This window comes from Dendrobates tinctorius, unplaced genomic scaffold (assembly GCF_039654945.1).
Source record: "Dendrobates tinctorius isolate UK_male_01 unplaced genomic scaffold, ASM3965494v1 ptg000084l, whole genome shotgun sequence".
Lineage (NCBI taxonomy): Eukaryota > Metazoa > Chordata > Amphibia > Anura > Dendrobatidae > Dendrobates > Dendrobates tinctorius.
The window spans coordinates 51,789,064-51,812,477 of NW_027361752.1; the positions used below are offsets into that span (position 1 = coordinate 51,789,064).

The following is a 23,414-nucleotide window of genomic DNA, read 5'->3' on the forward strand; positions in this document are numbered from 1 at the left end:
TCCTCACAGGCAGGATACTCTCTCCTCCTGTACCAGTCGGTGACTTTTGTTCAATATTATTGTACTTGTTTTTTATTATGTACACTCCTTTTCACATGTAAGAAAAGATAAGATTTCACTGATAAAAATATATTCTAAAGTTTTATTATTTTCATGTGTACAATTGACTTATGAAATAAAAATTAAAACGGTGGTCACACTTTAAGGGACAGTATTAGAGTACAGTGGACAAGCAGAGGATCAAGTCTATAATCTGACCACACAGGTGCACTTGACCTTTCTGGGATCATCCCCAAAGGTCCGGCCAAGCTTTACTAATAAGCTGGATGTTTTTAGATGCTGAGATAGCAGTACTCTATCTGCTTACACTAGTGACAGTGGCCGGTTCCCCTCCTAAAACTAGGTTTCTTCTTCTCGATTTACAAGACACACCTACACACACTGACCTCAATTTAAGGTGAGCAAGTCACAAATAAGGAGAGGGGCTCCCTACAAGACACTGCACATTACTGATTATACAGTGACAATCCTTAAGGCATGTTGTTTCTAAAAGAGGCAACTACCTGTGTGTTGTGTATATCCAATAGTTTGAGGCACAAAATACTAATTCTCCTAAATCAACGATTAAATTATCCTATCAAAAAAGCTTACAGAACTTCTTAATAAAATCAACAATTTTTTATTAAACACAATAATTAATAAAACACAAATTGTAAGTAGTACATGATTACACAATACATTATACCTTCAAGTAAGAAGTGATACAAATATTAGATAGTTCTTTAAAAACTAGATGGTGGCCCGATTCTATCGCATCGGGTATTCTAGAGTCTCTGTTAAAAAAAAAAATAGTGATATACTCACCTTACGACGGCCCCCGGACTCTTTCTCTCCTCTCAACGCTCCTGGCATCTTCCGGTCCCAGTAATGCTTTGTGCGAAACACCGCTGATTGATGACGTAGCGCTCTCGCAAGAGTGACGTCATCTCCGGCCCTTCTCGCTAATCATTACTGGGACCGGAAGATGCCGGGAGCGTGGTGAGAGGTGGGACAGAATCCGGGGGCCATCGGAAGGTGAGTATATAACTATTTTTTATTTTAACAGAGACTCTAAACTACCTTATGCGATAGAATCGGGCCACCATCTAGTGTATTATACTCATGTTACACCCGGAGCTGCTGTCACTGTTCTGCTGTTACCTAATGTATTGTACTCCAGTTACACCCAGAGCTGCAGTCACTGTTCTGCTGTTACCTAATGTATTGTACTCCAGTTACACCCAGAGCTGCTGTCACTGTTCTGCTGTTATCTAATGTATCGTACTCCAGTTACTCCCAGAGCTGCAGTCACTGTTCTGCTTTTACCTAATGTATTGTAGTCCAGTTTCACCCAGAGCTGCAGTCACCGTTCTGAACTTACCTAATGTATTGTACGCAACTTACACCCAGAGCTGCACTGGTCTACTCTTACCTAATGTATTGTACGCAAGTTACACCCAGAGCTGTAGTCACCGTTCTGCTCTTACCTAATGTCCCCCTGTTACACCCAGAGCTACAGTCACTGTTCTGCTGTTACCTAATGTAGTGTACTCCAGTTACACCCAGATCTGCAGTCACTGTTCTGCCGTTACCTAATGTACTGTACTCCAGTTACACCCAGATCTGCAGTCACTGTTCTGCTGTTACCTATTGTATTGTACTCCAGTTACTCCCAGAGCTGCAGTCACTGTTCTGCTTTTACCTAATGTATTGTAGTCCAGTTACACCCAGAGCTGCAGTCACCGTTCTGCTCTTACCTAATGTATTATACTCCTGATACAGCCAGAGCTGCAGTCACTGTTCAGATCTTACCTAATGTATTGTACTCCAGTTACACCCAGAGCTGCAGTCACTTTTCTGCTGTTACCTAATGTATTGTACTCCAGCTACACCCAGAGCTGCAGTCACTGTTCTGCTGTTACCTAATGTATTGTACTCCAGAATATGTATAGGACTGTGCCTGTGTAATGAGCGATGCAGCAGTGATGCCTTTAACGGCTGTAATGTGCCTGTACAATAAGCGATGCAGCCGTGTTGCCGTGACGACTAAGCAACTTTCGCTGATAGGCCGTGGCCTAACTGCCGCGACCAATCAGCAAGGCGGGATTTCCATTACAGACAGACAGACAGAATTAGACAACTATATAGTAGATACATGATTATTCTCACAAAAACACTGTCCTCATTATACTGGACTATGGAACTATATTCACCATAACATTCTCAATAATTGCAGACACAAATCTCCACAATTTATTCATACAAAATCAATACAGAAATTTTGTATACGGTATATAGGAGGAGTCTTTTATTATTACACTGTCCTCTAGTGGGATAGAAAGAATTACATCCTATTGGTGATTTAAACCACATACCCTGCTACAACCTTTCCTATAGTTCATTATATGCCTTTTTGCAGATTGTGCCAAGCACCATCCAATACCCATATAGATCTCTTTAAAATCTATATCATAATCACTGCAAAATTGCATAAACAAAGAAGAAAGTTTTTTAAAGTGCAAAGTGCAATATAGTAGTGTTACATTGGTGCAAGGCAATCCACATAGCAAAAAGATGCATCTAACCCTTAGGGTAACATACCACTGAATCAGACTGAAGGACCACGTCTGGGAAGCCCCTAACGCGCGTTTCACATGCTTGCTTCTTCCGAAGGGGTGTCCACACACACTGACCTCTCTTTAAGGTGAGCAAGTCAAAAATAAGAAGAGGGGCTCCCTACAAGACACTGCACATTACTGATTATACAGGGTGGGCCATTTATATGGATACACCTAAATAAAATGGGAATGGTTGGAGAAATCAACTTCCTGTTTGTGGCACATTAGTATATGGGAGTGGGAAACTTTTCAAGATGGGTGGTGACTATGGCGGCCATTTTGAAGTCAGCCATTTTGGATCCAACTTTATTTTTTTCAATGGGAAGAGGGTCATGTGACACATCAAACTTATTGAGAATTTCAAAAGAAAATCAACGGTGTGCTTGGTTTTAACAAAACTTTATTCTTTCATGAGTTATTTACAAGTTTATGACCACTTATAAAATGTGTTCAAAGTGCTGCCCATTGTGTTGCATTGTCAATGCAACCCTCCTCTCCCACTCCTGACACACTGATAGCAACACCGCAGAAGAAATGCTAGCACAGGTTTCCAGTATCCATTGTTTCAGATGCTGCACATCTCGTGTCTTCACAGCATAGACAATTGCCTTCAGATGACCCCAAAGATAAAAGTCTAAGGGGGTCAGATCGGGAGACCTTGGTGGCCATTCAACTGGCCCACGACGACTAATCCATTTTCCAGGAAACTGTTCATGTAGGAATGCTCGGACCTGACACCCATAATTGATGGTATGGTGTGGTATATGGGATACAAAGATAGTGGGGCCAGTCTTCATCAATGGAAACCTCAATGCCACTAGATATCTGAAACTGCTACATGATGATGTGTTGCCCTCTTTATGCGCTGAAGATGGCACGTTCCCTGAGTTTTTCCAGCAAGATGGTGGACCACCACACTATGGGTGTCAGGTCCGAGCATTCCTGCAAGGAATCTGACCCCCTTAGACTAGCATTTCTACTGGGGAATGAATGGAAGCAGTGCGCACAGGCTCTGTGATGTCACCGCTAGTTACTGGGCATGCACCAGCTGCTTCACATTCATTCCCCAGTAGATTACAGTCAGAGCGGTGGCATTAGCAGTGCTCTGGCTGTAAACTGATTAAACCCCCCCAGAAGGATTTATGCCATGGGACTTGACTGCATGGCGGACATTTGTGGATATTGTTGGTTTATTATTTTTTTTTACAGAAGAACAATGGCTTCGATATGGGATTAGGAGTATAATAAAGATTTGAAAACTGTGTAGTGTATTCTTTCATTAAAATACTTTGTTCTTATTGTGTGTGTGTTTATTTAACCCTGAATAACTCTAGGATTAGTAATGGATAGGTGTCTTATTGACACCTCTCCATTACTAAGCCGGACTTAATGTCACCTTAAAATAGCAAGGTGACATTAACCCCTTATTAACCCCACTAGCCACCACTACAGGGCAAGTGGGAAGAACCCCGCAAAGCTCCAGAATAGGCGCATCTAATTGATGCGCCTTTTCTGGGCAGCTGCGGGCTGCTGTTTTTAGGCTGGGGGGGGGGGGAATAAGATCAATGGCACCTTACCAGCCTGAGAATAGCAGCCCCCAGCTGTGAGTTTTGCTGGGTTGGTTCACAAACAGAGGGGGGGACCCCACGTTGTGTTTTCATTCATTCATTCTCTCCTTCTCGCTGTTGCCGGCAGAGCAGGAGAGAAGAATGACAGCCGCTTTCAGCACCAGCCGCCGGGGAACAGCGCTTACTGTAGTGCTTCTTCCCCAGCAGCCGTCCGTGTGGTCCTGATGTGGAACACATGCGGCACACAGTTGCCACACAGATGTACCACGTATCTACACGGACACACATAGCTCTGGTACCGTTTTTTCCAGTACCGGAATTATGTGGACATGTGATACTGCCCTCATAGGGCCCAGATTCCCAGATTATAAAGGGAAAGGGAGTCGCTAACCAGGCTCAGCTATGAACACAGGGATTTCCAACAGGGCCGATTAACCCCTGTTCTGCCAGAAGAAATAAATACATTTAAAATTAAGAAGTGCTTCTTCTCAGTGCCGGAGTAGGAGCAATCAGACGATGCAGTCTTATGGCTCCACACTGTCGCAGTAACTCCGGGACACACAGTAATTATGTCCCTATTGAATCCTATTTGTCCCTAGATACACACATTCACTTTTTTTTGGTGGTGGGGGGCAATTAGAACTTTTGCTATAGGGTCCTGTGATTTCTTGTACGCCTGTGGCTGCTATCATGTCCTGTAAGTTGTGATCATAGTCTAGATTTCCAATCCGCAGCACCCAGCAGGAAGACAGTGTGAATGTAGTGGAGAGCACATAAATGTTAACACAGGTAAAACCATGCAGCGTGATGTAAACTACGTATGGCCAGCAGATGGCGACACAGTATCAGGTTCTCCCTGTATGACTGCTGCTATTTAACAATATGCTGATACCTGATTTGTTTTTGCATTCGATGTCGTATCCTGTGATTGGGCTGTTGCCATCAAATCCCATGGTCCAGCGAAGAGCGATGCTTCGGGCTCTAACTTCTCGGATCTCGATTTCTGGAGGGTCTGGAGGTTCTGGGTAGAAATAACACGTGTGTGTATAAGCTATTTAGGTGCTTATAAGGTATAAGTCTAACATTATAGTAAATATCTAATAATAGGATTGGGATCACCTTTCTAATAATTTGTAGGGACCCCCATTAAACGTGTGGATACTTGTTTCTTTTCAATGTGATAATCCCTTTAGTCATATAAAAAAAACTATTAAAATTTGAGAGTCCTCAGTGGTTGATACCTTTTGGGACACCCACAAAACTGATATTGATGACCTATTCCAAGTCCTAGACAAACCTTTTAAATTACGAATTTCAAGATTTATTTTATACAGGAAAGATATATATATCTTTGTACCGTTATAGCCAGTAGATAGAAAAATATTGAAATTTGAGCGTCCTCAGTGATTGATACCTTTTAATCGCTAACTGTAATGATGGTAACAAATTGTAAGCTTACGAGACTACTCAGGTCTCTTCTTCAGGCTAGACTAATACAAAATCTGAAGAGTCACATATTTATACACAAGACACAGGAAAAATGCAATAGGTAAGACAAGTAGCGGGGGGTCAGAAAACTGGCACCCCCCCCAATCAGCTGTCTGCAGCCACTGGTATTCAGAACCGGCACAGCACAAAACTCCATATTGTGTGTGTGGCCGTTCTTAGGTATTACAGCTCAGCTCCTCTTGAAGTGAATGGGAGCTGAGCTGTGGTAACCCAATACAGGTGATAAGATGGGATGCTCTATAGTTCCTATACCAATAATCAATATCTAAGTCAAGGAATACCCCTCTAATATTTTACTTCTAACCTAAGACATAATAGCTTGAAGTCACAGGTCTGAAGCCTAAGGCTGCACCACTGAGCCAACATGTCTCCGTATCACAGTGCTGTCATGGAGAGCTTGTGTGAATTTATCATTTGCATCAACATCTACATCCGGCCTGGATTGAATACATGTGAATATTTATGTGGAGGGTGATTTCTGGAAAGTCTTCTTTCAAGGTGAGTGTTGGAGTCCGATCACAAGTGAAGAAATGTAATGGTTAGGATGTGAGTATTTGTCAACGTCAGCCATTCCCACGCACCTCGGGAACTACTACTCCCATGTACCTTGCACTGTGAGCTGGATCATCCCTCGACTTTCTCCAAAAGAATTAATGGCATGACACGAGAAGAATCCAGAATCCTCGCGGACTGTGGGCAGGATCTGCAATGAACAGAATAGTAACCATGTACTTTTTGGATATCTGCTGACATGTCAGGTTCCAGGGCCTGAAATCACTAGATTTAGTCTGCACCTGAGAAGAACATGAAGAACCTCCACAACTATCGAGGAGTGCAGCATTCATTCCAACCAATAATAGCAGATACTATCTGTGAGTGGCACGCATCCTATTAGATTCAGATATCTACCCAAAGTGGGTTCACCAGTAACCACTAACCGGAAGATGACTTACTGAGACAGCTGACCATACCTGCAGTATGGAGAGCACTTCATCGCCCACCTCCTTGGTGGACACCTGGTACCGGGACATCTCAGGGACGTTTATCATGCGATCCTCCTTCTCCCAGCGTACTATGATGGGCTTCTCGCCGTGGGCCGTGCAGTTCATCTCCTTCTTTTGACCTTGAGTTGCCAGTGTGGTATTTGGGTAAGAAATGATTCTTGCCGGAACTACAAAAAAAAAGGCAGAAAGATATTAGATACGATAGATGCAATTACCTGATCCCCCCATGCACTGCCTGCCATAGAGTTCCATACAATGGTTTATTTTTGTATCAGTTTCTGACGTATTTAAAGAATTCGTTGAATTAATGCAAAATGTCATTGCATGTAATGCTGCATTTCCCCTCTAGTGGCTGCCATAGAGACAATGAGCAGCCTATTGCTTTACAGATTGTTACAAATGTAGTTTGTGTGGATTTTACTGCTCTATAAGATCATACAAAAACTGTTCTAAAGCTACAACGGTAGCATTAAATCAGCAGCAAGTAAGAAAGTTGGCCACCATAATACTTGTCCCCCAACTTTCTCAGCAACTCGTAGGGTTAAGATAATAATAAATAATAATAATAATTTTATTTCTATAGTGCCACCATATTCAGAAGCACTTTACATTTCAGAGGGGACTTCTACAGACAATAAAAGACATTATAGAATAACAATAATCACATAAATCAACAGATACCAGGAGGAGTGAGGGCCCTGCTCGCAAGCTTGCAAAGATAAGTATTTACAGAATGTTCCAATCTGAGAGAAGTAGATGGGACTGAACTCTCCCCAGGTTCCTCCTGCTCCAGTCTTATGATGATAATTAGCATTAATCAGACACGTGTTGTCAGGCGGCCGCAGCATCGTTTGATGTGGGGCGTTAATAGGGGCCGACAGCGATTGGATTGCCAGAAACGGCCAAACAGTGAGATCTGATTTGATGCGTCAGGGTGAAGGCTGCAAACAATTAGGGATCAAACCTCATTAACTTTGAAGCGCGTTTAGGCCACAATATGGGAAAGGGCTTAGATTTAATTGTAACAGTGAATGTGAGGGTTATTGACAGTGTAACAAACAGCACCACAACAGAGACTAACTATCAGTGCTATGTGGCCACAGTGGCCGTCAGTGCTAAGTGAACATGGTGGTTGTCAGTACTATATGGCCACGGTGGCCATCAGTGCTAAGTGAACATGGTGGTTGTCAGTGCTATGTGGCCACGGTGGCCGTCAGTGCTATGTGGCCACGGTGGCCGTCAGTGCTATGTGGCCACGGTGGCCGTCAGTGCTATGTGGCCACGGTGGCCGTCAGTGCTATGTGGCCACGGTGGCCGTCAGTGCTAAGTGGCCACTGTGGCCGTCAGTGCTAAGTTGCCATGGTGGCTGTCTATGCTAAGTGGCCACGGGGGCCGTCATTGCTAAGTGGCCACGGGGGCCGTCATTGCTAAGTGGCCACGGGGGCCGTCATTGCTAAGTGGCCACGGGGGCCGTCATTGCTAAGTGGCCACGGGGGCCGTCATTGCTAAGTAGCCACGGTGGCCGTCATTGCTAAGTGGCCACGGTGGTTGTCAGTACTATGTGACCAGTTGTCAGTATTTTGGGTGTATTGTGTCTACTAGTAATATGGAGGCACTGTCACTCTCAGTATTATTGGGGTACTGTGTCTATAAGGGTATGTGCACACGTTGCGGATTCCATTGCGGATTTTTCAGCGCGGATTCTGCAGAATCCGCAGGCAAAATGACCTGCATTTTACCTGTGGATTCCCCGTGGGTTTTCTGCGGACTTTGTGCAGATTTTGTGCAGATTTCGTCTGCCTTTTTACACCTGCAGATTCCTATAATGGAATAGGTGTAAAAACGCTGCGGATTCCGCACAAAGAATTGACATGATGTGGAAAATAAACCGCTGCATTTCTGCACGGAATTTTCTGCAGCATGTGCACAGCGGTTTTTGTTTTCCATAGGTTTACATGGTACTGTGCACCGCATGGAAAGCTGCTGCGGATCCGCAGGGCCAAATCCGCAACGTGTGCACATACCCTTTGTAATATGGATATGGAAAAATAGAATGCACCTCCACGATTAAAATTTAGTAATAGCGCACTACAAGGTATATGAATAATGCAAAAAAACAAGAAGAAAAAAAGACCAAACAAATAATGGTGTGCACACCTAATGCAATTCAGTCAAAAATACAAGTAAATCTTTATTAGGAACCCGGGGCACTATTGCTGTCAGTATTATGAGGTACTGTGTCTACTTGTAATATGGAGGCCCTGTCACTGTCAGTATTATGGGGTACAGTGTCTACTTGTAATATGGAGGCCCTGTCACTGTCAGTATTATGGGGTGTTCTGTCCAGCCATATAATTGCTGTCTAGAAGGTCTAATGTAGTCATTTTTTATGTCTTCGATTATTACAGACATTGTATTTTTCTGTGTATTAATCCTTCATATATTTCATACTGTAAGGTAACAGCACCACCTGCTGGCCATGTAATGCATAGATTCTAGTTTAATTTGCAATGTATTGTGGGATTGTTCCTGTTACATCATAGTCTTGTTTATGGCACTGTGAGGGGAACAGCAGCCATTATTCCTCCACGTGTCTTAGGAAAAACTACACCATTCGTGTTCTTCATGCTTCTTAAACAGCCTGCTCTAAGCTTATTTGGTAAGCACTATCTAGGTGTTATAATCCTGTGTTTATAACGTTTGTTGTATTAAATAGGTAATCATCAGCTATGTATTACCTCATGGTACCTATGTATTACCTCATGGAACCTATGTATTACCTCATGGTATCTATGTATTACCTCATGGAACCTATGTATTACCTCATGGTATCTATGTATTACCTCATGGAACCTATGTATTACCTCATGGTACCTATATATTACCTCATGGTACCTATGTATTACCTCATGGAACCTATGTATTACCTCATGGTACCTATATATTACCTCATGGTATCTATGTATTACCTCATGGAACCTATGTACATCTCCTCCCTTGTTTCAGTATACCACCCTACCCGTGCCCTCCGTTCTGCTGATGACCTGAGGTTAGTATCCTCAATAGTCAGAACCTCCCACTCCCGTCTCCAAGACTTTACACATGCCGCGCCAATTCTTTGGAATGCACTTCCCAGGTCAATACGATTAGTCCCCAATCCCCACAATTTTAAGCGTGTCCTGAAAACGCATTTATTCAGACTGGCCTATCGCCTCAACACATTAACCTAACCTATCCCTGTGTGGCAGAGCCAAAAGTTTTACCATAACCAGGTTCCCAGCATCATGTTCCCACATGCTTTATGCATCCATTAGCCCTCTGTGTCTGTACTGTTACACACTTAACATTATGACTGGTCCATACAATCAGAGCAACTGTTACCACCCACCTTTCGTGTCTACCTCTTTCCTCATAGACTGTAAGCTTGCGAGCAGGGCCCTCACTCCTCTTGTTATTTGTTATAATCTACTGTATGTGATTATTGTTATGCTGTAATGTCTATTGTCTGTACAAATCCCCTCTGAAATGTAAAGTGCTGCGGAATATGTCGGCACTATAAAAATAAAATTTATTATTATTTATGTATTACCTCATGGTACCTATATATTACCTCATGGTACCTATGTATTACCTCATGGAACCTATGTATTACCTCATAGAACCTATGTATTACCTCATGGAACCTATGTATTACCTCATGGAACCTATGCATTACCTCATGGTATCTATGTATTATCTCATGGTACCTATGTATTACCTCATGGTACCTATGTATTACCTCATGGAACCAATGTATTACCTCATGGTACCTATGTATTACCTCATGGAACCTATGCATTACCTCATGGTATCTATGTATTAACTCATGGAACCTATGTATTACCTCATGGAACCTATGTATTACCTCATGGTACCTATGTATTACCTCATGGAACCTATGTATTACCTCATGGTATCTATGTATTACCTCATGGAACCTATGTATTACCTCATGGTACCTATATATTACCTCATGGTACCTATGTATTACCTCATGGAACCTATGCATTAGCTCATGTTGCCTATGTATTACCTCATGTTACTGTGTATTGCAGACTATCTATATTTTATGCTCTGTGCAGTTATATATTCTGAAATGCTCCTGTTATTGCATCCTATAGTTTCACCCTTTCTTGTCACATCTGCAATCAATAAAAGAAGGTTACAATTTTACAGCCACTTTTCTTAAAGAAGACAGGGGGTTTAGCTACATGTCTCATTGCACACCCTGCTAACGTGTATGAGGACAGTATAGTGACACAACTGCTGAGAACAAGCTCAGAAGATCTGACGTTACAGAGCCTGCCATTATCCAAGCATACGGTTATTGCATACGGATATTGCAGCAACTGTCTAACGGTCGGACCGAGTAATCGGACCATACGGAGCCCGCCATTATCCACGCAGAGCCGACAAAGGGATATCATAGCGGTCGCCTAACTGTTGAATCATGTCTCAAGGACGAGCATTGTTACGTGTTACGGAACCACTCAGCACCCAGAATATGTTGTGCAGTTATATGTATGTATAATAGGTTCCATGAGACATGCATGTCCCTAATGCATCAGCCCACAGGCTGCGCCCAGCCGCCCCCCCACCTTTGTAATTCCCACAGTAAATATCGGCAGGCTCCGGCCACCTGCGGCTATTGTAATGTATGTCTGGCCTGCCGCTTTTCTATTGGCCTGCCCTCTGTATCTGTGTGATATATTCTGTGTCCTGTGAGTAAAGTGTTGTCAGACTGGAAATACGTGGAGAAGCAGTGATCTTTTATATGCGCCCATGTAACCAAGGAATTCCAGCCAGCGTCCTTCATTCAGATCCCAGCCAAAGCAGAGTGGACCTCCGGAAACACGGGGTGGTACTGAAAAAGCGGCTCCCCTTTTCAGCGACGCGATCGGCATACACAGTCTGATCCTTAACGGATCGGTTTGGGGGATGACCGAAGTTTATGGGGTTGGTACAAGTTCCGTTTGTCGACTTAGTCCATCGGCGTTACCGTTTTGTTTGCCGGGTCTGTAGTGGATGGTGAAGTCCAGAGGTTGTAGGGCTAAAATCCACCGCAGCAATCTGGCGTTGTCTCCGGAGACCCGATTAAGCCAGACTAGGGGATTATGGTCCGTTAGGAGGGAAAACTGTCGTCCATACAAATATGGTTGCAACTTTTTGAGTGCCCATACTACCGCCAGGCACTCCTTCTCGATGGCCGCATAGCTTACTTCACGGGGCAGTAGTTTCCGACTCAGGTAAGCTACCGGGTGTTCTTGGCCGTCCGGCCCGACTTGGCTCAGTACTGCCCCCAATCCAAACATAGAAGCGTCTGTGTGAACCAGGAAACGTTTAGTTGGATCGGGTGCGGCCAATACAGGGGTATTCATGAGGGCGTCCTTTAGTTGGCGGAAGGCTTCCTCACACTCTAGGGTCCAGGTTACCTGGCGGGGGAGGTTCTTACGGGTCAGATCAGTGAGGGGCTTGGCTACGCTGCTGTTATTGGGAACGAATTTCCTGTAATACCCCGCTGTCCTTAGAAACGCCATGACCTGGGTTTTAGTGCGTGGGGTGGGCCATTTGGCTATGGCCTCAATCTTGGCTGGTTCTGGTCACTGTTTCCCACTTCCCACCCAATGCCCTAAATACTGAACCTCTGCTTTGCCCACGTGACACTTGTTTGGGTTCAGGGTGATTCTGGCCTGGCGGATCCTGTCCAATACTGTCTCTAGGTGATTTAGATGCACTTCCCATGTCGCACTGTAGATGGCGATGTTGTCCAGGTAGGCACAAGCATAGTCCTGGAGACCATCCAGAAGCCGGTCAGCCAGCCTCTGGAAGGTCGCAGGGGCATTCTTCATCCCGAATGGCATAACTCGAAACTGGAATAACCCAAACGGGGTGACAAATGCCGACTTGGGAATAGCGTCAGGACTAAGGGAAATCTGCCAGTAGCCTTTGCATAGATCGATGGTAGTCAAATACTTTGCCCCCGCCAGTCGGTCTAACAACTCATCCACACGCGGCATGGGATATGCATCCGTCACTGTTTTCTCATTGAGCTTACGATAGTCTACACAAAACTGTGTAGTCCCATCCTTCTTGGGCACTAACACTACGGGGAATGCCCAGGGACTATCTGACTCTTCAATGACCCCTAAACGCAACATCTCTTGTATCTCTTGTCGCATCCCCTCTCGTACAGACTCAGGGACGCGGAAGGGGTTTTGTCGCAGGGGGTCTGATCCTGGGTCTCAACCTTGTATTGTGCCAGGCGAGTGTACCCTGGTCTCCCCGAAAACATCCTCTGTCGCTGCCTCAACAACTCCTCCGCCTGCTGTCTCTCCCGGGGGCCTAGGTCTTCACCCAAGTGTACCTGGTCCCATGTTTTAAACTGAGTCCTTTCCCCTAAGACATCCGGCAAGGGAAGTCCGGCTAAATCCTCTGCTTCAGGTGCACAGATGGCCACTACCTCTTCAGGGCTCTCCCGGTAGGGCTTCAGCATACTCACGTGGAACATGCGGATAACCCTGGGGTCGTCACAATCGGCGACATTATAGGTTGTGTCGGCTATTTTCCCCACTACCTGGTAGGGCCCCTTCCATGCAGCTTGGAACTTGTTCTGCTTACTGGGCTCTAACACCAGGACCTTCTGTCCTATTTCCAAGGTGCGCTCTCTGGCCCTCCGATCATACCATACGCGCTGGCGCCGCTGGGTCACCTGCATGTTCTCACGTACAGCCTGGGTCAGCTCCTGTAGGCGGTCCCGGAATTCCAGCACATAGGGTACAATAGGTACCCCTTCTATGAGGCCCTCCCCTTCCCAGTGTTCTAGAACTAAGTCTAGGGGTCCTGTTATGATTGAGTCACCGTAGGAGGCAAAAACAGAAATGCTAGCTAAGTCCTGAAAACCAGAGAAGTTGGCAACTATCAGATTGCAGACCCCTGAACCTACCAACACAACTAGCAGTAGCCGTGGGGGGTTCCTACGATGACCTAGACCCCTCGATCACAGCCGGAGAGATACATAGGCCTAAAGAAGGAAAGGGGAAATCTAACTGCCACAGAGCAGACCCCAAAGCAATAGGCAGCCCCCCACATATAATGACGGTGAAGCAAGATGAAAACACTTACACAGACAGAAAGACAGGCTGAGCAAAGACAGGGCCCACAAACTACCTAGATAGGAACGGATAGGAAGGCTGCTGTCTGCAATCTGCCAAAACCCTATCAGAGACAAAAGCCAACAAGCTGATATAAAAATGGCCCTGAAGCAACTAAGCTTCAAAAACTAAATCAGCACTCAGGTACTTTCAGAAGACAGAGCTCAAGGAACACTGCACACTCCAGCAGGGAGTGGCAGAATCCAAAAAGCAAGAAAAACAAAAACAAATCTTAGATGCAAAAAGGCAAAACAGAAAACTTAGCTTTAGGAGAGCAGGAATCAGACTGGTGTCCAAGAGTCCACAGAGAAATCACCCGCAGGGCAGAAAGGGCGTAGGCTGCCTTAAATCCAGTCAGTGACTCCACTCAGCCAATCGTCTTCATTAGTCCCAGGTGCCTGATAATCAGGCTCACTACCTTCCTTCACTAGAATAGGGAGTTCACCAGGCCTCAGTGACGGAGGGGAAAATGAACTCACAACAGCACCCCCCCCTTGAGGATGGGTCACCGAACCCTCAACAACGCTACCAGGGCGATCAGGGTGAGCCCGATGAAAGGCACGCACCAATCTTTTGGCATGAATATCAGAGGCAGAGACCCAGGAATTATCCTCCTGACCATAACCCTTCCACTTAACCAAATACTGGAGTCTCCGTCTAGCCAGACGGGAATCCAGAATTTTCTCTACCTCATACTCCAAGTTACCTTCAACCAATACAGGGTCCGGAGGTGCCACCTCAGGCACAACTGGCTCAACAAACCTCTTCAACAAGGACTTATGGAACACATTATGGATCTTAAATGTGACAGGAAGAGCCAAACGAAAAGAGACCGGATTAATAATCTCCAAAATCTTGTAAGGTCCAATAAATCTAGGCTTAAACTTAGGAGAAGCCACCTTCATAGCAATATTTTTTGATGATAACCACACCATATCACCAATCTTAAACTGGGGACCAATGGTCCTATGTCGATTGGAAAACCGCTGGGCCTTTTCCTGGGAGAAAGATAACTTATCCACCACTTGGTCCCAGATCTGGTGCATTCTCTCCACCACAGTGTCAACACCTGGGCAGGCAGAAGGCTCCACCTGCCCTGAAGAAAATCGAGGGTGAAAACCAAAGTTACAAAAAAAACGTGACATCAAAGTAGCAGAACTAGCTCTATTATTTAAAGCAAATTCGGCCAAGGGCAAAAATGAAACCCAATCATCCTGATCAGCGGAAATAAAACATCTCAAATACGACTCCAAGGTCTGGTTTGTTCTCTCTGTCTGCCCATTGGTCTGAGGGCGAAAAGCAGAGGAGAAGGACAACTGAATTCCCAACTTGGAACAGAACGTCCTCCAAAATTTAGACACAAATTGAACTCCTCTGTCAGATACAATGTTCTCAGGAATCCCGTGCAAGCGAACCACCTGTTGCAAAAACAGAGGCACCAACTCAGAGGAAGATGGCAACTTAGGGAGTGGTACAAGATGAACCATCTTAGAGAACCTATCACAAATCACCCAAATAACAGTCATTCTTTGAGAGACCGGCATATCAGAGATGAAATCCATTGAAATATGGGTCCATGGCCTCCTGGGGACCGGCAAAGGCATCAACAACCCACTAGAGCGAGAACAAGATTTAGACCGGGAGCAAGTCCCACAGGACTGCACAAAATTCCTGACATCACGAGACAAGGTGGGCCACCAAAAAGAGCGACTCACCAGATCTCTAGTACCAAAAATACCTGGATGACCAGCCAATGCAGAGCAATGAACTTCAGACATCACTCTCTTCTTCCACTGGTCAGGAACATACAACTTTCCACTGGGGCAACGCTCAGGTTTGTCCTCCTGGAACTCTTGCAGAGCAAGTCTCAAATCGGGCGAGATGGCAGAAAGAACTACCCCTTCGCCTAAGATGGTGGCAGGCTTGGTCACCACAGGAGAATCAGCAAAGAAACTCCTAGAGAGGGCGTCTGCCTTGACATTCTTAGTTCCAGGAAGGAAAGAGACCACAAAATCAAAACGTGTAAAAAACAAGGCCCACCTAGCCTGTCTAGGGTTCAAGCGTTTAGCCGACTCTAGGTAAATCAAATTTTTGTGGTCAGTGAGGACCACAACTTGATGTTTGGCTCCCTCCAACCAATGTCTCCACTCCTCAAATGCCCATTTCATGGCCAACAGTTCCCGATTCCCCACATCATAGTTACGTTCAGATGAAGAGAACTTACGGGAAAAGAAAGCATTTTAGATGTTACCGGATCCTTTTGGGACAACACCGCTCCTGCACCAATCTCAGAAGCATCCACCTCTACCTGGAATGGGAGTGAGACATCAGGTTGCCGCAGAACCGGGGCGGAGGTAAATCTACGCTTCAGCTCCTGAAAGGAAGCAACCGCCTCCGGAGACCAATTCAACACATCCGCACCCTTCCTGGTCAGGTCAGTCAATGGTTTGGCAATACTAGAAAATTTTGCTATAAATTTCCGATAAAAATTAGCAAAACCCAAAAACTTCTGGAGGGCCTTCAAAGAAGTGGGCTGAACCCAATCATAAATGGCCTGTACCTTGGCCGGGTCCATTTCAATAGTTGACGGAGACAAAATAAATCCCAAAAAAGAAATTCTCTGTACTCCAAAAAGGCATTTTGATCCTTTGACATACAGAGAATTCTCTCTCAAGATCCGGAACACAGTCCGAATATGTTCAACATGAAAATCCCAATCCTTGGAGAAGATCAAAATATCATCCAGATAGATAATCAAAAATTTATCGACAAAGTCTCGGAAAATATCGTTCATGAAGCACTGGAAGACAGAAGGGGCATTAGTGAGCCCAAAAGGCATCACCAGGTACTCAAAATGTCCCTCCGGAGTATTAAACGCCGTCTTCCATTCATCCCCTGCTTAATGCGGATAAGATTATACGCCCCCCTGAGGTCAAGCTTGGTAAACCAGCAAGCACCTCTGACTCTAGAGAATAGATCCGAAATCAGGGGTAACGGATACTGATATTTAATAGTAATTTTATTGAGGGCACGATAATCAATACAAGGCCTTAAAGAACCATCCTTCTAGGCCACAAAAAAAAACCCGGCACCTAAGGGTGAAGAGGATGGTCTAATATGACCCTTCTCCAACGCCTCCTTAATATAGGACCGCATAGCCTCGTGCTCGGGTACAGATAAATTGAAGAGCCGACCCTTAGGAAATTTACACCCCGGGTTTAGTTCAATTGCACAGTCATAACTCCTATGAGGAGGCAAGGACGCAGACTCATTCTCACTAAATACATCATAGTAGTCCGCCAAATAGTCAGGAACCTCATGCGACTGAGGAGAGGTGGAAAAAACCAGAGCCTCACTAAAGGTACACCGGCAACCCAAACTCACCACAGACACAGACTTCCAATCCAAAACTGGATTATGAATCTGCAACCAGGGAAACCCCAGAACAACGGCATCATGCAGACCATGCAACACCAAAAATCTGCAATTTTCTTGGTGGTCTTGGGCGACCCGCATGACCACCTGGGTCCAAAACTGAGGTTTATTTTTAGCCAGAGGGGTAGCATCAATCCCCCTCAAAGGGATAGGCGTCTGCAGAGGTGTCAACGGAAATCCACAACGTTTAGCAAAATCCAAGTCCATTAGGTTTAGCGCTGCTCCCGAATCCACAAAAGCCTTGGCGGAAAATGTGGACAGGGAACAGATCAGAGTAATCGCCAAAAGAAACTTAGGCTGAACCCCACCAACAGAAAACGTGTGTGCAAAGCGTTTCTCACGTTTAGGACAAACAGAAATAACATGTGAGGCATCTCCACAGAAAAAACACAGCTTATTACGCCTTCTGAATTCCTGACGTTGCGCCTTAGACAAAACTCTATCACATTGCATAGGTTCAGACGTCTGTTCAACCGGTGGCAACACCTCTCGTGTAATCCTGTGTTCACGTAAACGCCGATCAACCTGAATGGCTAAAGACATAGAATCGTCCAGACCAGAGGGAACAGGAAATCCCACCATAGTATCTTTTACGGCTTCTGACAAACCCTTCCGAAAGAGAGCAGCCAAGGCACTATCATTCCAGGTAGTAAGGATCGCCCACTTTCGGAACTTTTGACAGTACAACTCTGCAGATTCTCGACCCTGGTTCAATGCTAACAGGGTCTTTTCAGCCTGATCAATAGCATTAGGTTCGTCGTACAGCAACCCCAAGGCTTGAAAAAATGCATTCACATTAGTCAGAATAGGGTCATCTGGTTTCAAAGAAAACGCCCAATCCTGGGGATCGCCGCGCAGCAAAGAGATGACAATTTTAACCTGCTGCGTGGGGCTCCCTGACGAGTTAGGCTTCAAAGCAAAAAATAATTTACAATTATTTTTGAAACTCAAAAATTTAGATCGATCCCCAAAAAATACATCAGGTGTGGGGATCTTTGGTTCAACAGCATGTGAACGAGCAAGATAGGCGGAAATTCCTCGCACTTCAGCAGCGAGCTGCTCCACATGATCAGACACTTGCTTTATCTCCATTGAGAGAAAAAAAAATTCCCCTTACGGCCTCAGAGATATAGAGGAAAGAATATGCACACACCTTTTATTTATTTTTTTTTATACACAATTCTTTCCTGCTATTGAGTACCCCAGGATCTGCGGTTTGGCGGGTGATTCTGTTATGATTGAGTCACCGTAGGAGGCAAAAACAGAAATGCTAGCTAAGTCCTGAAAACCAGAGAAGTTGGCAACTATCAGATTGCAGACCCCTGAACCTACCAACACAACTAGCAGTAGCCGTGGGGGGTTCCTACGATGACCTAGACCCCTCGATCACAGCCGGAGAGATACATAGGCCTAAAGAAGGAAAGGGGAAATCTAACTGCCCCAGAGCAGACCCCAAAGCAATAGGCAGCCCCCCACATATAATGACGGTGAAGCAAGATGAAAACACTTACACAGACAGAAAGACAGGCTGAGCAAAGACAGGGCCCACAAACTACCTAGATAGGAACGGATAGGAAGGCTGCTGTCTGCAATCTGCCAAAACCCTATCGGAGACAAAAGCCAACAAGCTGATATAAAAATGGCCCTGAAGCAACTAAGCTTCAAAAACTAAATCAGCACTCAGGTACTTTCAGAAGACAGAGCTCAAGGAACACTGCACACTCCAGCAGGGAGTGGCAGAATCCAAAAAGCAAGAAAAACAAAAACAAATCTTAGATGAAAAAAGGCAAAACAGAAAACTTAGCTTTAGGAGAGCAGGAATCAGACTGGTGTCCAAGAGTCCACAGAGAAATCACCCGCAGGGCAGAAAGGGCGTAGGCTGCCTTAAATCCAGTCAGTGACTCCACTCAGCCAATCGTCTTCATTAGTCCCAGGTGCCTGATAATCAGGCTCACTACCTTCCTTCACTAGAATAGGGAGTTCACCAGGCCTCAGTGACGGAGGGGAAAATGAACTCACAACAGGGTCCCCTTACCCGTCTCCCGTATACCAGCTCGAACGGGGAGAACCCTGTGGATTCTTGGGGCACCTCCCGATAGGCAAACAGGAGGTGTGGCAAGAATTTCTCCCAGTCCCTGTAGGTCCTGGTAAAAGTCCCAATGAACTGTTTTAATGTCCCGTTAAAGCGTTCACACAACCCATTGGTTTGCGGGTGGTACGGGGCGCTTCTAATGGACTTTACAGCAGAGGTGACCAACCAACTGTGGAAGCTGTGCGGCGTAAACTGGGTACCCTGGTCCGAGATAATCTCCTGGGGAAATCCAACCCGTGAGAAAACCTGAAGCAGGGCGGCCGCCACCGTCTCTGCCAGTATGTTAGGTAACGCAACCGCCTCTGGATACCATGTGGCATAATCTACCACTGTCAATATACACTCACTGGCCACTTTATTAGGTACACCATGCTAGTAAGGGGTTGGACCCCCTTTTGCCTTCAGAACTGCCTCAATTCTTCGTGGCAGAGATTCAACAAGGTGCTGGAAGCATTCCTCAGAGATTTTGGACCATATTGACATGATGGCATCACACAGTTGGCGCAGATTTGTCGGCTGCACATCCCTGATGCGAATCTCCCGTTCCACCACATCCCAAAGATGCTCTATTGGATTGAGATCTGGTGACTGAGGAGGCCATTTGAGTACAGTAAACTCATTGTCATGTTCAAGAAACCAATCTGAGATGATTCGAGCTTTATGACATGGCGCATTATCCTGCTGAAAGTAGCCATCAGATGTTGGGTACATTGTGGTCATAAAGGGATGGACATGGTCAGCAACAATACTCAGGTAGGCTGTGGCGTTGCAACGATGCTCAATTGGTACCAAGGGGCCCAAAGAGTGCCCAGAAAAAATTCCCCACACCATGACACCACCACCACCACCAGCCTGAACCGTTGATACAAGGCAGGATGGATCCATGCTTTCATGTTGTTTACGCCAAATTCTGACCCTACCATCCGAATGTCGCAGCAGAAATCGAGACTCATCAGACCAGGCAACGTTTTTCCAATCTTCTACTGTCCAATTTCGATGAGCTTGTGCAAATTGTAGCCTCAGTTTCCTGTTCTTAGCTGAGAGGAGTGGTACCCAGTGTGGTCTTCTGCTGCTGTAGCCCATCTGCCTCAAAGTTCGACGCACTGTGCGTTCAGAGATGCTCTTCTGCCTACCTTGGTTGTAACGGGTGGCAATTTGAGTCACTGTTGCCTTTCTATCAGCTCGAACCAGTCTGCCCATTCTCCTCTGACCTCTGGCATCAACATGGCATTTCCGGCCACAGAACTGCCGCTCACTGGATTTTTTTTCTTTTTCGGACCATTCTCTGTAAACCCTAGAGATGGTTGTGCGTGAAAATCCCAGTAGATCAGCAGTTTCTGAAATTCTCAGACCAGCCCTTCTGGCACCAACAATCATGCCACGTTCAAAGGCACTCAAATCACCTTTCTTCCCCATACTGATGCTCGGTTTGAACTGCAGGAGATTGTCTTGACCATGTCTACATGCCTAAATGCACTGAGTTGCCGCCATGTGATTGGCTGATTAGAAATTAAGTCTTAACACACAGTTGGACAGGTGTACCTAATAAAGTGGCCAGTGAGTGTATACCTTTTCCCTGACGGACTGGGTTTGGCTAACGGCCCTATTAGATCGACCGCTACTCGGCTAAATGGTTCCTCCACAATTGGGAAGGGGGCGTAATTTGGCCTTGCATCGATCCCCCCTCTTGCCAATGCGCTGACAACTGTCACAGGTCTGGCAGTACTGACGAACATCATAGGTTACCCCCGGCCAAAAGAAGTTTTGTGTCAGACGATGCCTGGTGCGACTGACGCCAAAGTGCCCGGCCAAGGGTATGTCATGAGAGATTCGCAGTAACTCCTGCCTATACTTCTTGGGAACTACCAGCTGTCGTTTTATAGTGGAGCTCGTCCCTGTGTGGTGCTGCTCTGTGATCCGGTAGAGGAGTCCCTGCTTCCATACAAACTGTTCCCCTTCCAGTACCCCTCTCCTCTCCTGTGCCTTCCCACAATATCCCTCCATTGAAGGATCCTCAAGTAACTCCCTCTTAAATTCATCTGGGGTGGCCCAAGAAATGTGTCTGGCTATGGGAATACGTGTAGGGCTGGGATGTCTTACCTGGACCTCCTCTTAGTGTGATTCCGCCTCCGCAGCTCGAGCTTGTCTCCGGGTGGTCACAGGATATGTCTCAGCCAGAGGGGCAACCGAGAATGCAGACATCATGGGCCCCAAGTCATTTCCCAGCAAGACGTCTGCAGGCAAATCCTCCATCAAGCCGACCTCAACAAGGCCATCCCCGACTCCCCAGCTCAGGTGAATCCTGGCAGTGGGAAGTCGATGTATAACTCCCCCTGCTACACGGACTGCCACTGTCCGATCCGTCTTCTCTTGGTCCCGGACGAGATGAGGCTTCACAAGGGTCAAAGTTGCCCCGGAATCTCTTAGTCCCTGCATACGTTTCCCATTAACCCACACGACCTGTCGATGCTGTTGTCGATTATCTGCCCGGGGCTGCCTGCACGGGGTCTACTTCATGCAGCACTTCCTCCATCTCTTCCAGCTCTTGGTTAGTCGTAGCCCCCAATGCCGGGTCAGCTTCGCCTTGGTAGCAGTGTACAGCAGCCCGGCTGAAGGTAGCTGTTCCCGCCTTTGGCCACTGGGTATGCGGAGTCCGATTGGGACATTGTCTTTGCAGGTGGCCCAGCTGACGGCAGGTGTGGCATCGCGCCCCAGGGGGACTGTGGTAGGCCGGGTTTCTAGCTGGTCCCCCTACAATCTTCGGTGATTTTGAGCCCTCCAGCTCCATGGGCGGGCCCCTAGTAACCATCTTTGATCCGGACAACTGAGGCCTCCTGGCATCATGATGTTCATCGGCCAGACGAGAGGCTTCCTCAAGAGTCGTTGGCCGCCTGTCTCGAAGCCATTCCTGTGTCTCGGGGGTTAGTCCATTAAAGAATCGTTCTAACAAGAAGAGCTGGAGGACGTCCTCCTTAGTGGTTGCTTGGCTCCCCTGTACCCACTGTAGCAGTGACCGCCGTAATTTACAGGCCCAATCAGCGTGGGTATCGGTTACGCGTTTTATAAGTCCGCGGAACTTTTGGCGGTATGCCTCTGGTGTCAGCGCATACTGGGCCAAGATCACTTCTTTGAATGGCTGCTATCAAATCCGCTTTTGTTTTGTTGCTGGCGATCAACCCTCGGGCTTCCACCAGATCTTTTAATGTAGTCCTCTTTAACTTCTGGTAGTTGTTTTCCATTCATTCCTTTCCTCCTGTAGAAGGGGTATCATATCCCGCTGCTGCCACCAGTGTAACGGGTCTTCCAATCTCGGGTACCTTTTTCAGTACCACCCCGTGTTTCCGGAGGTCCACTCTGCTTTGGCTGGGGTCTGAATGAAGGACGCTGGCTGGAATTCCTTGGTTACATGGGCGCATATAAAAGATCACTGCTTCTCCACGTATTTCCAGCCTGACAACACTTTACTCACAGGACACAGAATATATCACACAGATACAGAGGGCAGGCCAATAGAAAAGCGGCAGGCCAGACATACATTACAATAGCCGCAGGTGGCCGGAGCCTGCCGATATTTACTGTGGGAATTACAAAGGTGGGGGGGCGGCTGGGCGCAGCCTGTGGGCTGATGCATTAGGGACATGCATCTCCCATGGAACCTATTATACATATATAACTGCACAACATATTCTGGGTGCTGAGTGGTTCCGTAACACGTAACAAGCATCCTCTTTCAAGACGAGATCACGAGTTGGTTCCTCCAAGACATCATCCGTCAGCAATGCCGCCGCTATTGCCCGCGCAAATGCTGAAGCGGCAAAAGCAAGAAGCACCTTTGCTGAGCAAGAGATAGAATTGAAACTACAACAAGCATGCCTGGATGCACAGAAAGCACGCCAGCAAGCATGCCTGGATGCAGCAAAAGCACGCCAACAAGCATGCCTGAATGCAGAAAAAGCACG

The 23,414-nt window shown here is 46.2% G+C and overlaps 1 protein-coding gene across 2 annotated transcripts in view; it reads right to left on the minus strand.

The window, feature by feature from the left end:
• Positions 1-23,414, minus strand: part of DSCAM (DS cell adhesion molecule) — a 609,674-nt gene that overhangs the window by 244,675 nt on the left and 341,585 nt on the right. For both annotated transcript variants that reach the window (XM_073584700.1, XM_073584699.1), the window contains exons 12-14: positions 6,706-6,905; positions 6,341-6,437; positions 5,118-5,246 (exon numbers count right to left, since the gene is read on the minus strand). In XM_073584700.1, the coding sequence (XP_073440801.1) occupies positions 5,118-5,246; positions 6,341-6,437; positions 6,706-6,905 (426 nt within the window). The remainder of the gene's footprint in view (positions 1-5,117; positions 5,247-6,340; positions 6,438-6,705; positions 6,906-23,414) is intronic.